The 22,022-nt window shown below is 45.8% G+C and overlaps 1 protein-coding gene across 1 annotated transcript in view; it reads right to left on the reverse strand.

Moving 5' to 3' along the window:
* Positions 1-1,000: 1,000 nt before the first annotated feature.
* The window catches only part of CTNND2 (catenin delta 2), an 80,884-nt gene continuing 59,862 nt past the window's right edge, over positions 1,001-22,022 (reverse strand). The window contains exons 4-7 of the mRNA XM_017496951.2: positions 21,115-21,241; positions 16,725-16,856; positions 9,266-9,339; positions 1,001-2,196 (exon numbers count right to left, since the gene is read on the reverse strand). Of these exons, the coding sequence (XP_017352440.2) occupies positions 1,936-2,196; positions 9,266-9,339; positions 16,725-16,856; positions 21,115-21,241 (594 nt within the window). The 3' untranslated portion in view covers positions 1,001-1,935. The remainder of the gene's footprint in view (positions 2,197-9,265; positions 9,340-16,724; positions 16,857-21,114; positions 21,242-22,022) is intronic.

A 22,022-nucleotide genomic window follows, 5' to 3' on the forward strand; every position in this document is an offset into this window, starting at 1 on the left:
CGTCTGATACAGACCAAGTGGAAACCTGCCTCCGATGTACTGTGTTCCTCTCTCTAGAGGAGCTGCAGCATTCCTGTGAGGGAACCCAGAACTACATGTCCAACTTGTACATAATTTGCAGGAAAATTCGTACATACGTTTCTGTGTACTGCTCTATTCTGAAAGTTCATTTTTCATTTCCAAAACTATGCATGAATTGAGTATCATTTGATTGGTGTTAAATTTGGAGAAAGCACCATTTACTTGAGACTGAGCTGAATTAAACTATGGAGAGTGAAGGGAGCCAGTTTTAAAGGACGATGGCAGCCAATTTCTTTTGTTACTTATGTTTTTTATTTTTTCCAAGAACAGTTAACATTTACTAGGCACCTATTGGCCTCAGTCACTTGCATCTAAAGAGCAAAGCTAATTTACCCACGGCCCGTGTTCTTTTAAATGGTTAGCCTTATTTCTGACCTCTGTTAACCACTATTCTACGTTAGCTTCAAGTTCAGTTTTAATAACCTATTCCATAGTTGTCTACTGCTCCCTGCCACATGAACAAAAAGTCTGGGGGAATAAGGCGAGCAGTTTACATTTTCTGTGGATACTTCAAGTAATCGGCCCCAAAGTGAAATTGAGTTGGCCATGGTTTATTGTGTTCTGAGGGATAAAATGTGTAAGGAAACGGACCTGTAGAAAGAGTTGATATCCAAGTATGTGTGAATGTGTGAAAATCCTATAACTCCACTTCAACTGGCCTAATATCCTGAGTCACTAGATGGTCAGAAGAACACATACAGTACAAAAAGAACAAACCGATGGACATTTATACTAAAAAACGAAAAACAAAGTTTGTACAAGATGAACAGCAAATGAAATAGCTTCTATCAAAATAAAATCTCACACAGGTCATTTTTCTAGTACGTGGACATACATACACCCACACACGCACAGACACACAAGCAAGAATGTATATTTTGTAAGATATAGGTCCTTGGAAATAGACATTCTTAGCAAATATGGATGACAGATCAATTGTAATTTATTTTCTTTTAACACTGTATCATCATAAAGAAAACTGGTATAAATGAAAAAATCTATTTCAAATATCTACATCTAAAATTTTAGGCAGTGAAAAAGCACTTTGTTGACAAGGAGTGTGGAATGATGTATGTTAATTGTCAGAAACTGCTGAATGCCTTGTTTAGTCGCCACAAACAAATTCACATATCAGAACGAACAATACTGCTAAATATTCCTTTTTTCCTGCTTTTTTTTTTTTTTTTTTTTTTGTTAAAACATACTGGGAGAAAGTAAAGAAAAACTGGAAATCCATACATCTTTCAAAAGTTTGAAATTGAAGCAATATTTAGAACCATAGATGAGGAAACACGGCGGCATTGGTGTAATATACACAGCGCGCTTTTCTTCTTTAATCTGTAATGTACATCAAATACTTTACAACAATGCATTAACAAAAGGCAAGAAACATCTTGCTGTACAGAGGAACCCCAATGCAACTTGAAGCCTAGAATCACAACGGATGAAGAGGGTAAACAAAGCGTGAGAAGCCGTCCCCCATACAGTGTGTAAACTATTCTGTGTCTTGTGCTTAATGATAACCCTCACGCCCCACCGGCCCGAATGCCTCGTCTCCTCCCATCAGCCACGTTCAATACAAAGCCCTTCTCATTATTCTATAGCTCACGCTAGAAAGGTGCTACCCACTGTCGTATTTAGGATCGCTTTAGCGTTCTACTGATTTCCAAGTTAACCTGCGATTCATTTAGCTTTCTAAAATAGCTCTTAATATGTCCTTACTGGTTATCACAGCCTTCCTATGGAACAGGCTTTAACAAACTAAATTTGCAGGAGAAAAAAATAAAACAGAAAGAAATGTCTTGTGGTTATGCATGCACATGCACTGTTCCCGGAGCGCCTGTGCCCCGCTCCTCACACCCAGGAGTCGGGGGAGGCCGGGTAGTGGCTTGTTTCATAGTTCAGTTCGCTGTAGGGACGGGCAGCTGAGTAGAAGTCAACGTAGTTGCCGGTGGACTTGAGCCCCAGGTGCATGGTGTACTCGCTGGCGGGAGGGCGATGGTGGACCTGGTCCTCGAAGAAGGACTCGTCGTAAGTTCTCGTGGAATTCTGAAATGGCTGGTAGGTCTCGTAGTCTTTTCTGCTGGGCTCCTGTGGGACTGGCTGTGCTGAAACCTGAATGGGAAAGAAGAGCCACACTGGGTTACTCGGTTTCCCTTGACTCAACCTCCCTCTTGCCCCGGCACCTGGCTCTCCTTCAAAGAAGAGGTCGTGTGCAACCAGGCATCCACCACTGCGGCACTGCTCCTCCAAAACTGCCAACTGCCATTGGCTTTCCTTTTGAAAACTGGCTCCTACGTCCACGTGCTATCATTCTATATAATCTTTATCATTATTGTGGCAAAACATACATAACATAAAACTGCCTGCTTTAAGACACTTTGAAGCATAAGATTAATTAGGTGGTATGAAGCACATTCACAGTGCTGTGCAACCATCACCACCATCTTTTTTAATCATCCCAAACAGAAACTCTGTGCCCATTAAACGTAATTCCTCACCCCCTCTCTCCCAGCCCATGGCAAGCACCATTTTACTTTCTGTCTCTAGAAATCTGCCTAATATAGGGGCTGCATAGAGTGTTTGTGTGACTGGCTTCCTTCACTAAGTATCATGCTTGCGTGGTCCATCCATGGTGCTGCATATGTCAGACCTTCATCTGTTTTTGTGGCTGAGTAATATTCCACTGCATGATGTGCAGTGCTCCACTGATGAGTGCACTGAAGGCCCTGACTTCGCCGCAGTGCGGTACATCAATGCAGCAAAATTCCGCTTGCACCCCATGATTGTATCCATGTAAAAACGAAATATCCCATGCTATGCACAGACCACATTTTATTTATCCATTCATCCATTGGTGAATACTTGGGTTATTTCTACCTTTTGGCTGCTGTAAATAATGTTGCAATAGGCACTGTTTATAATAGGAATCATAGACCAGATAAAGAAAATGTGGCACATATACACCATGGAATACTATGCAGCCATAAAAAAGGATGAATTCATGTCCTTTGCAGGGACATGGATGAAGCTGGAAACCATCATTCTCAGTAAACTGACACAAGAACAGAAAACCAAATACCACATGTTCTCACTCATAAGTGGGTGTTGAACAATGAGAACACATGGACACAGGGAGGGGGGCATCACACACCAGGGCCTGTTGGGGGGTGGGGGCTAGGGGAGGAATAGCAGCGGGTGGGTGGATTGCAGGGGGATAACATTAGGAGAAACACCTAATGTAGATGACGGGGGGATAGATGCAGCAAACCACCATGGCACGTGTATACCTACGCAACAAATCTACGTGATCTGCACATGGACCCCAGAACTTAAAGTATAACAACAACAACAAAATAATGTTGCAGTAAACATTGTGCATTAGTACCTGTTCTAGTCCCTGGGGTCCCTATTCAAGCACCTGCCCCTGAAATGAGCAGAACCTCCCAAGGTGTAGGGTGATGGTAACCCTACAGCAAGTGCATACCAAGTTGCTAATATGCAGTAATTGGGGAGGAGGTCTGGTGTGAATTATAAAACACTCTTAAAGAAATACTGTTTGATCACTTCTGGGTGAACTCAGTAATTCCCTATTAATTTAACTAAGGTTCCGCATGGAAACATCCTCTAGAAATTGGTCTTAGTTAATAGATAATGATTTGTAATTAGCACGCTGTGTGTGAATGAATGCATTTAATGGCTTGCACATAATTCTTCTCTCGAGTAAGTGAAACTCCCTCTTATATATGTCATTGATTTACACTAGTAATTGACCTGATCTTCAAAGGAAGTGGTGAACTTCATCACGGCAGCTGTCTAGGATGTCCCACTTGTCTAGTTAGTGGCGGCTGAATGAATGAGGTTTCTGTCTACCTGCAAAAGTCAAAGTCCATAGAGCATAAACCTTTTTTAGCCTGAGAGCTAGCAAAGGATGAGAGGAACATTTGGAATAAATGTACAACATCTGCAATTAAATTCCGTAAGTCCAGGTCTACCAGACTGCGCTGCCAGGTTGGGGTGCCCTTTGCTATTCTGTGAAGAGCTCTGCTTGTGCTTTGTTGCGCTTCACTCCAACACAGGGCTGCTTTCCAAGTACAAGACATGCAAAGTCTCAGAATCTAGAGGTTTGGAAAAATTACACAGGGAAGGAACTAGATTTGCTGTGTTTTTAGTTCAGCAGGCACCCTATTCAATATTTAGCAAATTCTTTAATACTCCAGTAGTCATTAATATTTGTACGTGTGTTTGTGTCTGTCTGCATCAATATCTATAATTTATCATGTCTGTCTTCCTATGCACCCACCAATTTATCCATCCGTCCATCCCGCCATCAAACTCCCACCTTCTAGATGAGAAAACCGAGGCACAGAGAAGTTAAGAAGCTTCTCCAAAATGTCATAGCTAGTGGTGGTGTGAGCTGGAACTGGAACACACGGCTGGCTGACCCAACACCCAGGTGCTCTACCAAGCTAGCCCAGTGCCATCACAGTCAGCGTGGCCAAATCTTGGAGGACAGGCCTCAAGGAGCTGACTCCAGGCTCTAAGATAAGAAAAAATGTTGGTGGACAAAGGAGACCAAGAAGCGGTGTGTTTTCTTATGCTTATTCTGAGAGGCAGGGGAGACAGTGCAGGAGACAGGGACATCTTCAGGGGAAGACACTCACAAAGCTTATGGGTCTCCTCCAGAGTGGCTTCTGCTTTCATTTTTTTTTTTCCTTTTGAACAACCTCGTTCAAATTGCTTTTACTGCTGTCATGTTCTCTCTGGTTGGTGAACATTTTGGAGCTGGGCATCAGCTTTTTGAGCCTCTTACCTCAGAGAATTAACTTCTTCTATTCAGCTGTACTGTTCATAAAGTCCCTCCTCAATCACTTCTGAGGTTTGGTGCCCCAATCCCAAGAGTGTGTACAAATGAACTGTCACAGGTGGCATGTGAGGCTGCTGAACCTGGGGGGTGCTGAATTTGCTCACTAGTCTTGGGGTATGGACATTTGCTGGTGAAACACATCTGCAGTGGAGGAATATTGGCTGCATTTTAAACTTTAAGGGATTATCTGACAGTGCTGAAAATCTGGCTGATGAAATGACCCCTGCAAAAGCCCTTCCCACAGAAGAGCTAAAAATAAATGCATTAAAAGTTGCAAAGTTTGCATCAGTCAGATTTGGATGAGGGAAGTAGAATGATTCCCTGACAGAGCCGTGGGGATTTCTGAATCTTGCTGTCAGTCATGGTCTAGGGGAGCCCAGAAACACCGAAGCCTGAAGCTTTTGACTGCTTTGCCTTAATGCTGCATCTTGTTTTAGAAAGGGGCTGTGACCAGCAGCTCACTCCAGGGTCAATATGCCCACACTCTCTGTGCTCTGTCCTGCGGCTTCTGTTTCTACCAAGTCATCTTTGCTGAACTTTTTCCTCAATAGTAGAATGTTCACTCTGAATTATGAAGGATAGTGTCACGACACCTTCCAACTCTGTTAGCATAATGACAAAAGACTTCTTTGGGTTTATTCCTTAACGAATTCGGCAGCAAACTGGATTTATTTTAAACACAAGGGAACTAGCAGCCCAGTACAGATCTTCCAACTTTTCCATGTCAGGAAGGCTAAAGACTCAGATGATCATAGAAAATGAAGGAGGCCAGACGTTACGTATCAGTGGTTCTCAAAGCATGATCCCCACACCAGCAGCATCAGCATCACCTGGCAACTTGTTAGAAATGCCGATGACTGGGCTCCACTCCGGACCCACTGAATCAGGGCCTCTGGGGTTGGGACCCAGCAATCTGTACTTGAACAGCCCTTTGGGGAATTCTGGCTCATGCTCTAATTTGAGAACCACCAGCACGGAGGTGAAAAAATGGGACAGGAAGACAGAAGAACTAGGTGGAGTGTTTGCCTCTTCCTGGCTGAGGGACTGAAGGAAACAGGTATCCTCCTTGAATTTCACCTTCCTCATTTCTGCAGACAATTACATCTGGCCTGCTCATGTGACAGGGGGACTAAGGACACCAGGAAGGAAGTCAAGATGCTGGTTTTGTTGTCATCAGGTATCATTTCAGTATGGGTCATCAAAACAGCAATCTTTGTTTCTAGTTCCTGAACAGAAATCCTGTTGTCAGCCACATAGAGTCCATTCAATATGATATTTCACTTTATAAATATGGGATGGACTGGTAGAAACACAAAAGGAGTTTTAGAAAGTATGCATAGCTGTCTTTTTTTTTTTCTTTTTGAGACAGGGTCTCACTTTGTCATCCAGGCTGGAATGCAGTGGTGCAATCATAGCTCACCATAGCCTCCACCTTCCAGGTTTAAGCCATCCTCCTGCCTCAGCACCCCAGGCAGCTGGGATTACAGGCATGCGCCACCATGCCCAGCTAAATTTTGTAGTTTTTGTAGACGCATGGTTTTGCTATGTTCCCCAGGCTGGTCTTGAACTACTGAGCTCAAGCTGTCTGCCTGCCTCCGCCTCCCAAAATGTTAGGATTACAGGCATTAGCCACTGCATCCAGTCAGTTAAGTCTTAAAGTGGTGTCTGTAACCCGTTGACCTCAGACAGTCAAACCAAAGATCACAAACTGTGTTTTACACTACCAGTTGTTTCTTCTAGGAGTCTTTAAGCTCAGAGTTCACTGAAAATGTGCCTGGGTTCCAGACGGTCACAGGAGCAGCACCCACGTGTGGTCATAGGTCTGGTGCAGGTGCCTCCTTCTCAGCTCTGTCTTTTGTCTTATCTTGTAGATCTACTTGGAACTGATTTCCCTCCATGAATCGCTTCCCCATAAGCTTAGTCACTATCCAGTGTGAAGCTCCCGAGACCTGGCTGGTGACGGAGCCACCCAGGAGACAACAGTGCTCAGCAGAGGACAAGCTTCAATCTTGGACTGACCAAACCCTGGAGCATTTCTCCCGGTGAAACTGTTCCAGGTGTGAAGTTCTGGGGTAACTTTTGGCCCAAGGAAGCTCCCAGCCTGGAAGCATTTCATCGAGAATGGTTGGCCACACCTGTATCGCCAGAGACTCCAAGTCAGGGACACTCTTTATGAGTCTGCTCCAGGACTCCTGACCATGAAAATGTGTCTTTTGAAGGGTTAGGATGGTTGCACCCTATTGAGTCCCCAAGAGAGAAAGCTGCACGTAAAGACAAGGTTTGTTCCTATGACATAGTTCAAAGTACATAAAATGCTTTCTTTCCTTCTCTCCAAGTTCACTGAGTGTCATTATGATCTCCTTGGAAATACTTCTGGGGGGAAAAAAAAACCTTCTCTTTGGCGGACATTTAAAAATGTTGTTAGATGTTAGGCTAAGATACAAAGATCCAATCATCCACTTCCCTTGGCTGGTCCCTCTCAGGGAAAGATGGTGGACCTGAGCTATGAAGACAGTGCTACGGGGGCCTGCCTGCAACACCTCAGTACTAACAAGGGGTGTGGAGCTTGCTTTCCCTCCAGGATGGATTTTAGAAACATTCGCCTCAGACCCAGAGGCCTTGGTGAAGACCCTTGGCCTTCACTCTGAGACCAAGTCAAGCACATTCTGGGGACCTCTGGGAGAAAGGCTATGGCTAGGTGGTGTTCACCTCGCAGCAAGGATGCCATCTTAGCACATTAATTCTCGTTTGCGTCAATGCTCAGGATCTGCTTAGGTAAAAAGCATGTGCCCCTTAGAGTCATATGGACCGTCCTCTAAATCTAGATGGCAGGCAGTCTTTTGGAACCTACTGCAGCCACTCTGTGAGATGTCAAAGACCCCTGGTCACCTCAGGGCCTTTCTTCAATGCCAGTGATAGCAGGACTCCCGGGAGGGGAAGGCTGGTGCAGAGGGAGCTGGCTCTGGTGAGGAGCTTCTCTCTACCTGGGGAAACTCAAGACAGATCTCACACTCTTGGCTGCAAAATCTCAAGGATCTACTACAACCTGACAAGAATCTGTAATAACTGGCAACAGTCTGCTTACTGTACATCCCGAATTTTGTATTTGCCACAAGAAACCTGGTGGATTTCCATAAATGAAGTTGGCATTTCTAACACATTTTGTTTCTGTTTGCCTTTACACTTGGGGAGGCAAGTTGGCGTGTGAATAGTTGGGACCTCCCTGGTGACCTGGTGTCTACAGCTCATGACCCTGTTTATTTAGTCATTGACTTCTTTGCTTTTAGCAAATACTAGAATGGAGCGGAGGCTGATTAGATATTAGCAACACATCCAATAGGCCGTGGGGGCCAAGCCGTTCACCAGGAGGGTCACAGACAACACCACGTATCTTCCAGAATGCTGCATGTGGACTGGGATGATGCCCAACATGGGAAGGAGAGATGGAGGAAGTTTCTTATCAACGAGGGGGAACAGATTGTGTTTTCTGGCTTTTATAGTTCCCGCAGAGCCAGGGAAAATGAGCCTTCAATAAATGTTTGCTGAATAACACACACACACACACACACACACAGTCTCTCTCTCTCAGATTGGTTCCTTAAGAATTTACTGTTCAGTGCTCCTCAAACCTGAATGTGCACACAAGGGCATCTAATTAAAATGCAATTGTGCTACAAAAAGTCTTGCCCAGGTTAGGGTTAGGAGCCAGAGAAGGCTCTCTCCTGTATTTCTAACAAGATTCCGGGTAACGTTGGTGCTGCTGGTTCTCCAACTAGATTTTGAGTAGCAAGACACTACAATGCATTTCATTTATTGCAGAATAATAGAACTTACTTATGTATCCTGTCTTTTTCAAGCTCTCTATTGAGCTTGCTGTGTCTCCTTTATTGGTAGCGACTGTGTATAACAAGCGCTTCCTTCCTCATGCATTTGCAGGGTTACCGGAGTGACATGATCTCTGTCCAGTAATTAGACAATTCCTATTTAGTAACAACATCTTACACTTGTCAATTTGGGGCTTTCTTTTAGCTTTGCACCACAGTAAAATACTTACTTTCTGCAGTAGATCAAGCACGAGGTTCAAAGGCCATTTGCAAATTTGAGGCTGTTCTGCCGAGTCCAATACACACACACACACCCACACACACCCATCCACCCATCCACATGCTGCAACAGGCGTGAGGAGAGGGCCTCAGGGGACCTTGCTTCTTTTTCAGTTCTTTATGCATACTGGATGAAAACTGATGTTTAAAATTCCAGGTGATTTCACATGAGTCACATTGAAAAGGAAATACAAAGGAGTTGCATGCACTGTACCTGGTTGTGTTTGATGTCTTCAGTGGGCGCACCATATGAATTCCTATACAAAGTTGAAATTCCAGTGTTTTGAGCTAAAAGCAAAAGGAAAACAAAAGTTTAGCAAAAGAAGCAACATTACAAATGAGGAGTGATTGTCAGTGAGGCACGTTCTTGCCCTGACAAAGCTTGTTTTCTTGGGGACCATTCCAAGGAGAAGACATTCTTTGGCTCTGAACACTGCATTTTACATACAGATATTAAAAAAGGAGAACAGTTATTCTAAAAATCCCCACAGTATGTCAGCCGCTTGCAATAACGTTCACATCGCAGACAGGGTCAGGGCAGATGCTGCAAACAGACGGTCATTTTGTAAGTTTTATGGCCTTCTTTTCTGGTGAAAACCGGCGGGTAATAAAGGCTTGTCACCTGCACTGAAGCATGCAGGAGTCTGTATCAGCAGCTTAGCTTTTAGCTGGAGAGTGACAAGAATAGAATTTCTAATTTGAGCTCTCAGAAGTGCTTGATCATCCTTCAGACAGTTCATTTCTTACAGGCCCAGAGGACGGGTAGGGAGCATCGCCCGCATGTCCCCCACGCATCTGGAAGCCTGCGGCTTTGCAAACCTGCTAGAGGCAGGATCCCGCTCTGTTGTCTGGTCTGCCCATGGTCTAGCTGAAAGAGACGAAAGTCTCCTCTAGTTGCCAGCAGCTTCCGAAGGCCCAGAGAGGGGGCCTTTTTGCCTACTTCCTTATGGGAGACCCTTGAAGCTCAAGGCATCCACTCACAGGAAGGGCACAGGGCACCACTCCCCTCCCAGCTGCTGAAGGGTCATGAGTCAAGAAAGCTTTGGTAGAATGACCATATCATCTAGCAATCCCACTGCTGGGTGTATATTCAAAAGAAAGGAAATCAGTATATCCAAAGATATCTACACTCCCATGCTTACTGCAGCACTGTTCACAGCAGCCTAGATGTGGAATCAACCCAAGTGTCCATCAACAGATGAATGGTTAAATAAAATGCTGGCCGGGCACAGTGGCTCACACCTGTAATCCCAGCACTTTGGGAGGCCAAGGCAGGTGATTCATGAGGTCACGTACTCAAGACAAGCCTGGCCAACATGGTGAAACCCGGTCTCTACTAAAAAAAAAAAAGAAAAAAAAAAAATGCTGGGTGTGGTGGCTCATGCCCATAATCCCAACAGGTTGGGAGGGCAGGTAGATCACGAGGTTAGGAGTTCAAGACCAGCCTGGCCAAGATGGTGAAACCTCATCTCTACNAAAAAAAAAAAAAAAAAAATGCTGGGTGTGGTGGCAGATGCCTGTAATCCCAGCTACTCAGGAGGCTCAGGCAGAGAACTGCTTGAACCCGGGAGGCAGAGGTTGCAGTGAGCCAAGAGAGTGCCATTGCACTCCAGCCTGGGTGACAGAGCAAGAGTCTGTCTCAAAAAAAAATGAGGTACATATTTTTTTTCCTATTTGTTTTTAATTTTTTTGTGGTTTGTAAGGAGCTGTTTTTAATTTTTAATTTAATTTTTTAAATTGTACTTTAGGTTCTGGGGTACATGTGCAGATCATGCAGGATTGTTGCATAGGCACATACATGGCAAGGTGGTTTGCTGCCTCCATCCCCCCATCTCTTATATTTGGTATTTCTCCCCTCGTTATTCCTCCCCACTCCCCTGCTGTCCCTCCCCTAGCCCCCCACAACTGACTGCAGTGTGTGATGCTCTCCTCCCTGTGTCCACATGTTCTAATTGTGCAACACTGCCTATGAGTGATGACATGTCGTGTTTGGTTTTCTGTTCTTGTGTCAGTTTGCTGAGAATGATGGTTTCCAGATTCATCCATGTCCCTATGAAGGACATGAACTCATCTTTTTTTATGGCTGCATAATATTCCATGGTGCATATGTGCCACATTTTCTTTATCCAGTCTATCATTGATGGACATTTGGGTTGGTTCCAGGCCTTTGCTATTGTAAACTGTGCCACAATGAACATATATGTGCATGTGTCTTTATAATAGAACAATTTATAATTCTTTGGGTATATACCCAGTAATGGGATTGCTGGGACAAAAAGTATTGCCATTTCTAGATCCTTGAGGAATCGCCACACTGTCTTCCACAATGTTTGCACTAATTTGCACTCCTACCAGCACTGTTTGGCCTTAAAAAGAATGAAATCCTGTCACTTGCAGCAACATGGATGGAACTGGAGGTTATTTATGTTAAGTGAAATAAGCCATGCACAGAAAGACAAATATCGTATGTTCTCACACATATGTGGAAGCTAAAAAAAATTGATCTCATGAAGATGGGCAGCAGAATGATGGTTACCAGAGCCTGAGAAGGGCAGCTGGGAGAGAGGGGTAATAGGGGCTGGTTAATGGGTAGAAAAATACATTTAGAAGAGAAAGGATCTAGTGTTTCATAGCACCATAGGCAACTATAATTCACGATAATTTATTGTATATTTCATAACAACCAGAATAATGGAATTGGGGTGTTCCTAACATAAATAAACAATACATGTTTAAGGTGATGGTATCTCAATAACCCTTATTTGATTATTATACACCATGTACTTGTATCAAAAGATCACATGTACCCATAAATAAGTACAACTATTATGTATTCATAATTTTTTTTTTTTAAAAAAAAGCTTTGGAAAATGCTGTCTGTCTAGTGTCAGTGGGGTATAAAACTCTACAACTAGGAAGGGCTTATTGTTTGCTTCCAGTATTTAAGGGATAATGAACTGAGATCGTACGCCACCTATAGGTCGCAATGTAGAACGGTCAGTATAACCTCTCAAGGTCTAAGTTCACTCCACCCATGATTTTTAGAGTTCATACAGCTGTGCAATAAAATTCCTCCTGGAGAATTCGGCTGAGGAAGTGAGGGCTGAGAGCCCGTTTTCCATTCTAAAGACCATTCAGCTATCCCCTCTGGTTGAATGTATGCCACTCCTGTCTCCGTATTATGGTGTAAACCACCATCCCTCTCTGGACCACTGCTGCTGACTCTTCTGCGATGTCCCAGCTTCCACTCTGTCCAGCCTGATTCCTCCCTCCATCCTGTTACCAACAGCCGAATGATGGCTTTGTTACACAGGTCGGGTTCTACCTCTTTTCCTGCTTGTAACACTCCAATGCCCTTTGCCCTGAGATAGCCCTCCCCTACGGCCACGGGGCCCTGCGAAGTTTGGTTCCTGCCTAACTTCCTACCACGCTTCTCCCTCCTCACCTCTTGTTAAAGGAGCCCCAGCTATGCTGACCTTCCTTCTTCGGAGCGGGCCGCACTTGTTTAGCTTCGGTGTGGTTGACCTTGCTGATCTTTCTCCCTGGAACTCGCTTCCCTCAGACTTTAAATGTCTCCTCTCGGCCCACGTCAGGTGAAGTAACCCTTCCACCTGTACCCCACATCTCATTACTCTGCTCATTTTCTTCTTCCCACTCAACACAGCGCAGTAGCATCTGGTTGGGAACCTATTCTATTGTTTACCTTACGTACCATCTGCCTCCCTCTTCCAGAGCAGAAACCCCATGAGGCAGAAACAGTCTGTTCTGCTCAGAGCCTGGCACAGCGCCTGGCCTCAGTGGACACCCATAGAGGAAGCGCCCTATTTGCTGAATGAATGAATGAGTAAACCTTAGATAAATCTGCCTTCAGAGCTATAATTTGCTGACGGAAGATGTCACTTCAGGGATAAGGTGAAATCTTGTTTTTTCTGCTGCTCAGAATAAAATGCATATATATTTTCTAGAACATTTGCACTATTGTAGCCTTCGTCTCCCTCTCTGTTGTGAAATCATAAACAGACACCAAGACCCTCTTATCAGAGGAATCTAAAAAGCATGAGGCAGAGTTTGCGGCTTCTGAGCCTAGGATATTTCTACTGGAAGTTCTTTCCCCTTACCCATTTAAAGGAGACTGTCGCCGAGACTGAACTACCTTTGTGGACACAGGAGGCAGAGGAATTCACGGAGGCTCTGCCCTGTATGACTGAGCTAATAGTGGACTCACAGAAGAATGCCTTTCTATTTTTCCAACAGCCCCTGAATACCCAATTTCCAACTGAATCAACACATTGAAAATTAGAACGCCTTTCAAAAGCATAAGAGGCCAGGCGCGGTGGCTCACGCCTGTAATCCCAGCACTTTGAGAGGCCGAGGGTAGATTACTTGAACAGGAGTTCAAGACAAGCCTGACCAACATATTGAAACCTTGTCTCTACTAAAAATATAAAATTATCCAGGCGTGGGGGCAGGCACCTGTAATCACAGCTACTCGGGAGGCTGAGGCAGGGGAATTGCTTGAACTTGGGAAGCGGAGGTTACAGTGAGTTGAGATCTTTCCACTGCACTCCAGCCTGGATGACACAGTGAGACGCGGTCTCAAAAATAAATAAATAAAAGGCATAAGAGAGACACTGACAAAAACCAACAGACCACTGGATGAAAGGGTATGTGGGAGGCTTAGATGGGAGGGAAAAACCCCCAGGTGAATTTAAAAGTCAGGCAGCAGAGCTGCTAGGATTATGCAACCCTTTCTTAAGGTGAACTGAACACATGAGGTTCTCAGGCATCCAGGACTGCAAGAACTCACTGCTGAAGCCCTCATGCCTGAATGAGCAGCCAACTGGATTTGTCAGGGCTCCTCAGTGGCAGAGCAACACTTAGGAGAGAATAGTTTCAAAGGGCTTCATCCAAGCTAGGAAATGAATCCAGAAAAGGAGGGCAGGGGGAGCCTGAAATAAACACCTAGATGCATCTGAACTTCTAAGAGCTCGGCAGAGGAGATGGTAGCTTCACCAAGGAGCTGTTTCCACTTCCGGCCCGCACAGGCTGCATTTTGAGGGTGAAGCTTCCCTTGTTTTCATAGCAGAGGGAATGTTTTCTTGGCAGGGAATGAAACAAGGAAGATGGCAGTTTTTCAGGTTATCCTTCAATGCACTGAACTTTAAGTGTCCTGTGGATTTGTCCTCGAATGAGACAAAACATTGCTTTTGATGTGGAGGCCACAAGAAATCTGATTTTGCACGTAAACCCTGGAATGAGTTAGCAAATGGGCATTTGCTAACATCCTGCAGGGTGGAGGTTGGAAACTCAATCTCCTGATTCCTATGTGAAAGGCTGGCTTCCACCCGGCTTGGCTGGGACTTATTCATACTACTACTGAAGGTGGCAAACGGCCACTATCCTCACTTCTGCTACCCCACCATCACCTCCAATACCCCACCGCCACCCCCGCTACCCCACCGCCACCCCCGCTACCCCACCGCCACCCCCGCTACCCCACCGCCACCTCCGCTACCCCACCGCCACCTCCGCTACCCCACCATCACTTCCGCTACCCTCACCACCAGCACCATCTTTGTTGTGGTAATAACAGCCAGTGTTTATACAGCACGGGCTGGCTTGAGAGGAACTTACCTACATACACACATTATTCAATAAAGATCTCAATGTTCTTTCTGGCTTGCGACATGATTGATAGTGTGCTTCTGAATTGCATTTTTAAGTAAGTTAGAGCAAAGCTGTTTAAGCCTCTAAATAAGTTTGAAGAATTACATATACTGAAATTGTCAAGATCCCTGCCATTTTCTAAGAAGATGAAATTATCAGAAACACAGCAGATTTTAGTTTTTACTTCATGCATAGGGCACAATTACGTCCCACTGGAGGTATTTTGACATAAACACACACACCCACACCAGAAGGCCTTTTGAATGATTCTCTTGGGCAAGACAGTTAAAGAGAAACATTACATAATAATAATGCAGTCAATCTCACAACTATTCTTTAATCTCAGTTTATCATCCCAGATAGCTGGTGATGTGGCTACCCAGGGCGATGAACGGGTCCGCTGAATGCGGTGTCACAACTTGTTCAGCAGAATCAGTACAAACTAGATCCTCTGCCGAACGTCTATACTCCAAGGACTCAGAGTTCCAGTTCATACCTTTCTTTATTCCAGTTCATCTATGACTGCGGCAACACGTATGGGGGGAGGCAGTGAATGTGAATAATAACCTATAGCCCATGCCCTGAATTAAGTTCCCCATTCAGGACACATGTCAGGAGCAGCGGTGAGGTGCTCCCTTGTAGGGTCTGCACGTGGAGGCAGAATGTGGTCTTGGGGGCAGGGATAAGAAACATCTGTTTATTATACTTTCCTTTATGCCGCTGAGCAGAGTTAACATGGAAAACACTGCCGCTGGGGTAAATGCATTTGCTATTAGAAAAATTTATCTTAGCTGTCCTAGTTTGGAAGGCATTTTCATAAATCATGCAATTTGTCTGCTGTGCTTCCCTGCAGTCTTCACCTAAATACTACTGGAGAACTCTGCCTCCTGCTCTTCACGTTCCTCTCCTAAGAGGGTCTCAGTGTCTGGACTGCACCCTTTGCACCCAGCTTTACGAACGATCTGACCTGACCTTGTTCTATTACAGGCCTCTTCTTCATAGCCTATTTTCACCAGGGACCTGTCTCCATGCTCATGTGGTAAAGAGGCTGTGAGGTCCCCGTTCAAAGGTCCTCAGGGCTCTGGCAGCTCTGCTTTTAAGGTATAACTCCCTCTATAGCCACATTCCCACGTCTTCTTTCTTGGAGGAGGGGCCATCCAGGGAGAGGGTGAGGTAAGGAGAGCTTGGAGAGGGTTGTGGATGCCTCAAAAGAGGCACAGAGAGAGTATATCATGTGTACAGAGTATATAGGACTTAAGGGTAAGCCCTGTTATCAGATGGGCTGGGCACGGCACGGCAGAGGGGGCAGAGACAGGCACCCATTGTACCAATTCTGGCCTCCACAGAGTCCTGGCTGATGAGAAAGGAAGACAGGGGGTGTCAGTGAGATGGCGAGGGAAAACGAGCATAGAAGACGAAAGCCCCTCAGGGAAACTGCGGTCATCAGCTCTAAGGAAGCTTCTTGGGGGTATGTCATGGTAAGTGGTTGGTATCACGGCAGGAGGAGAAAATATCTCAACAGTAGTTTCATGGGGTTTCCCTTAAATCCTCCTCCTGCCCTTTCCCCTCGCCTCCTCTCCCCTCCCCTCTCTCACTTCCCCTCTGTAGCTTCCCTTCCCTTCCTCCTTCTGTTCAGTTCCCTCCGTTCCTAATCCACAGGGCCTGACTACGCTGCCCCCACCATCTTAAAGTCCCCTCCCCAATGGGTTATGTCAACAAGGAAGAAATATGTGGGACTCCTCTCTAATTTGAAAGAGTATTATGAACTGGGCAAATGAGAGAGAGGAAAGGACTGACATAAAACATGTGAAGAAAACATTTTCTCTTAGTTATGCCTCTAATCTCTGTTCCAATTCTTCAGAATCACCAACGTTAAGCTCTCAAGTGACCAGACAGCTGCTAAGTCCTGCTGAGCACCAAGGCGCAGCCAGCCCCATGAAGGCTGATGCCCCAGCCCTCCACGCTGTCGCGTCCCAGGAGGGGTGCACGGTAGGGCGGGCGCTCACCTGTCATGGCATCTTTCCTGGAAGTGTGTTCGCCTTTTGCTCCATGGTAGGTGGCATTGCTGCCGGTGCACTCGTAGTCTGTTTTCCTTTCCTTGAGGCTGATCATTTCCCGAGGTGAAGCTGGGGCACTTGCTACGTAAAGAAATCAAAAGGGTGATTTTCTGTGTCTCATTCCATAGCGTGTGGACCTTCCACACAGTCAGGTCCTCAGTGTGCACGGCCTCACATCTCTCAATACCGACGCGAGGACCTGATTTTGTTTGTTTGTTTTCTAATTTTGGCTCTTGTGCCTACCCCATTCCCTCACCTGTGACAACTGGTACTTTATAGTTAGGGAACATGTGATTTGGAGGCTGGCAGCTGGGGACCACATCCTGGGGCCATCTTCCTTAGAGAGATCACAGAGGGGATGTGACCTGCCTAAGGTGTGGGGGGCAGTTTAGGAATGAGACCCCTCTTGGTTTCTTCTTTTCTCTTCTCTTTTCCTTCCCTCTCCTTCCCACACTCCTTCCTTAATTAGATGTATTTCAGAAGATCTATTACTGATATTGACTAATCCTTGATTAAAATAAATGCAGTTTTACTTAAACACTGAGTCACCTAGAAACTGCCTTTTAAAAAGTCAGAGGAAACAGCTCTCTACAAAGGATGATTTGTGGGGCAGAAATCACCAAGCCAACCAAGACCTTGTTTGTCCATGGCTGGGGTGGGCTGGGGAGGGGCATGGAGACAGCTCTGGTTCCCGCTAGGGCATCCTTGCCCCAGCTCTTTGCATCAAACCCCGTTAATCTCTGAGGCACCCCCTTACACGCTGCCACTCACTGCCTGTCCGACTGGGAGGCTGAGCTCCGCTGCTCCTCTTGCACCCATGTCTAAAGTCCTGGGTTGTAACTGGAGGATCCTCCTGGGAAATTCCAGGAGTCCTTAACAAACTGGTATTAGAAGACAGGAAAAGCTGAACTCAGAGGCGAGGAAGGCAGTAAAAGGAGGCTGAAGTTTCATGAGAGATTGAATGGATTGGCAGCAACTCAACCTTCCTGCCAGTGCAGGGGGGCCCTGGAGAGGTGGGCAGCAGCCATGCGTCTGGGTGAGGGGCAGCTGGCCATGTGCCCCACTCTGCGGGTATCCATTCGCAGCTGTGTCCAGCTCCAAGGGAGCTCAGGCACCGTGTCCCTCTGTCGGGAAGCTCTCCCCAGCTCCCGCAGCCCAGGACAGTGCTTCAGAGCCTTGTTTACCCTCCACACTCACCTGAGAATTTAGGGATGCCTAGAGCCCATCTTGGACCTTTTGAGTCTGAATTTTCAGTGGCGGGCTTCAGCATTCATATTTAACGAACATACTTGACGACTATTGAGGCTAGGAATCCCTAGAGCACTCTGATTTTTAGGATGAATCCCTCTTTCCTTTGCTAGTATCAAAGCCCCTTCCCCACCAAACCTCAGTTTACCTTCTAGCTTATCATGCACACCCTGTGTAGGGTCCCTTAGCTCCCTGGGTCTGTGGTCCCCTAAAGTACCTCTGTCACTATCTGAATCATGTGATTCAGTTTGTCACCCTTAGTACCTTCTACGTACAAATTCCTGTGCTAGCCACTGTGGGTGGCAGACACACAAATCGCACGGCTCTTCCTGAACGTGTGCAGCTCTCAATCCAGTGAGGAAATGGATGTTCAAATAAACTAGAATGAAGGCAGAAGTGCCCAACAGATGCCACAGCCAAGTGCTGGGAAGGTAAACACAGGGGCTTGTTGCCACCCTCTTAAACCTGTCAAAATAAAATCATGCCTCACTGCTTAGCTCTTGAAGCCCTCAGGGGCTTTCGATCCTGGATGCCTATTAGAATTCATTACCTGGAGTCCTTTAAAAAATACTGAGGCTTGAACCCCACCGGATGTCAGATGACCAGAAGCCCTGGGTACAAACCCAATGGCAGGCAGGGAGGAAAACCACACAGCTTGGCTAGCCTGTAGTACCCTATCCCTTGTAGGATGAGCTTGGAGCTCAAATGACTTGACCAAAAACTGAATCTCCCTCATCCTGAGAACCTGTGCAGGTGGAGAGAGTGCCCAGGCTCTGCTTAGGGAACAGAGGCTCAGGGAGAGGACAGACAAGGGCTGGGATGTGGGCCATGTGTCCCGAATGTGAATCTGGGGAGATGTGAGGGGCAGCCAGTGTGCCTTATGAAGACTGGGGTTCTGTTGCTTCCAGAGTGGAACCTCTGCAAGGACAACCGCACCCTTAGCAGGCCCAATGGGGCTCTGCATCCGGCTCCTGCCTGCTCGCTGGTGTCTTGCTCACCTCTTCCACCCGCCGCCCCCTTCTCTTCTGTTCACCATCTTATTCTTCCAGGAGAGTCTCTCTTCCTGCCTTTGCCCTTTTTCCTCTGGGTCTTCCCTAATAAAGGTTAGCCTTTTGTGAGTTACAAAAGCCACACAATCAAGAAGGACAATATTTTAAAGCCTGTTGACCAAAGCTTTTAAAATGAGAATCCAATATTGCCCAGATGGTGGTGGTTATTAAACTACATCAAGTGTGTAATTATCTCCTGAGACCTTGCACGCAGTGGTGCTCCAAGTCTCCAGTAAATCAGGATTAAGTTCTGGGAAAAATCAAATCACGCAAACAAGTGTTTATTAGGTGTCTGGATGTGCCTCGCCTCGGAAATCCTGAAGCAGCGCACTGGCTGCATGGCTGGGTGAGCACAGCCCTGCCTGCTCTCGAGAGGGCGGCTTCTCTCTCCCAGCCCTTGCTTCATTCCCATTGCGCTGATTGGCTCACTGTAATTCTTAATAATTACAGCTTTCCAAAAGACACTATCCATATGCTTCCCAGACTCCATGTGCTTTATCTTTTTAAGCCTGCTGGAATCGCGGAGGTAAGAAGCCTAAGGGACCACCCTCCGTGCTTCTGACACGGGTGTTTGCATGTGTCCATGGGGTTCCTGGCCATCACCCAGGGTTGGGCCAAATGTGATAAGTAATGACAATACACTAAATGGGTCAGCTTTTGCAGAGCTGGGAGCGGGCCCATTTATCTCGGTCAGATATTCGCCATTTGTTGCTCGTCATGTTGACAGTCAGGTCTGGTGTGGAGTGCTGTGACCATGATTCTCGGGGGCAGGAAGACCTCTTTGCTGGGCAATGCTCTCTACCAGGTCCTCCCGGGCACCATTCCAGAGAATAGGATTTCCTCGGCGGGGAGAGGGCAGAGAAGAGTAGGAAGAAAGCTTTCATAAATAAAAGCCTACGTCGCTGTGTCTGTGCGGGGACATAGAACTTGTTATCCCTCTTTCATTCTCAGAACAAAATCAAAATGCAAAAATCAACATAAAAGTTCTAAAAACTTAAACTGTGAGTAAAACAGCAATCGAGTTTATGCCATTTCTATTACTAAATGGTTCACATTTCCTTTTCACCTTTCCTCTGATCTTTGGTATTCTTTAACATGACTTAAACAGGGTATCAGATAAAGTATTTTTACAAACAAATAAAAGAAGTTCAAAATTTAAGCAATAGAAATGTGACACTATCAGGAAAATATTAAATGGAATGACTTACAAGTTACGGTTGGCTAAGATAAGAATTTATTAATGACACCTGCTGGTTTATAGTTAATAATAAAAAGCCAATTGGATATGGAATAGTTATGAAAGCATCAATGATATATGTCAAATGTATATCACACTGAAGGAAGAAAGCACATTTGGTCTCCTCTAGTTTTTATCTCAATTATGAGAAAATGCAACTCAAACAGTTTTTATTTATTTTGTTATGTATTTGTTTTTTGAGACAGAGTCTCACCCTGTCACCCAGGCTGGGGTGCAGTGGCACGATCTGAGCTCACTGCAACGTCCACCTCCTAGGTTCTAGGGATTCTCCTGCCTCAGCCACCCAAGTAGCTGGGATTACAGGCACGTGCCACCACGCCCGGCTAATTTTTGTACTTTTAGTAGAGATGGAGTTTTGCCATGTTAGCCAGGCTGGTTTTGAACTCAGGCAATCTGCCTGCCTTGGCCTCCCAAAGTCCTGGGATTACAGGCGTGAGCCGCCACGCCTGGCCTACTCAAACTATTTTAAGTTGGAGAAACTGTCCATGGAAACCCCTGCTTTGCAGACACAGGAGAGATTCCTTTATATTCGTTCCTCGTTATTTCAGGTCCATTACATGCATTTCATGCATAGGAACCTGCTAGCAAAGGAGATTTGCTCTGAGTTTGTGCATTCAAAACATGGAGTGGCCACCGCAGTATAGAGAACAGATGCATTTCAGACTTCTAGTAGACGTCTAAATGGAAGGCTCTCCTCTGAGTGGGGGTTGGCTCAGGGACTGGGAAGGAGGGTCTTTTCTTGAAGAGAAATGAAGCCTGGCTGGCTGGCGTGGCAGCCGCTTACCTGAGCGGTTGTTGGGAGACACGCGCACAGGGGAGATGGAGGGCGTGCGGGAGGAGGAATAGGGCCGCTGCCGGTCCCTCTCAATGGTTGAAGACGAGGCTACAAAGTGGTATTGTGACCATCCATCCTGCAAAACACAGCATGCTTCTGTTAGATGGGCAAGACAGGGTGACTCTTCACCTCCTGACAGTTTGAAGTTCCAAGTATCTGGATTTGCAAAATAGTGTGTCCAAAGAGGTGTTTGGAGCTCCGCGCCCTCATCGAGGTGAACAGGACAGAATGGGAATGAAGACACGCCTCCCTCCTTCCAGACAGCCTGGCGGGTAGGGCCTGCTCTCCTTCATGAATGTTGAAGAAATGGTCTCTTTACAAACCTGCTCTGCTCAGAAGCTTTGACTTCAATGAAAATATGATGCTCAGAATGTTAGGAGACCCAGAAGCTGTGTATTTTTTGCCTACCTGGTTCCAGCTCTGCCTGGCTCCCTCTTCCACTGCCTTAATATCGTCCACGAGGGTTTACCCCTTTGCTCCCAGGACCTATCTGTTCGCAACTAGAATCCAGGGCAGCGTCCTCCTCCCCCGTCCCTTCTAGCCTCTTTCTAGGCTCCAAGTGTCCAGCTCCGCCTGCTTCCAAGCTGGTTTGCTCCAGGAATGATACTTTTCAATATGAAGCATATTCAAAATGCATCCTCCCAAGCCTACATTAGGCTTCCCATATCTAGTTAGTATACAAAAAGCATCTATACTATTTTCCTTATAAAAACCACATAAATGTATCACAGATTATTTTGTGAATTTACAAAGCATAAACAAGAAAATACAAATAGAACTCCACCCTCTCCACCTGAGAGAACTCCTGTTAACATGTCATGGTATTTCCTTCCAGTCTTTTTTTTTTTTTTTTTTTA

This window comes from Cebus imitator, unplaced genomic scaffold (genome assembly GCF_001604975.1).
Source record: "Cebus imitator isolate Cc_AM_T3 unplaced genomic scaffold, Cebus_imitator-1.0 Scaffold226, whole genome shotgun sequence".
Lineage (NCBI taxonomy): Eukaryota > Metazoa > Chordata > Mammalia > Primates > Cebidae > Cebus > Cebus imitator.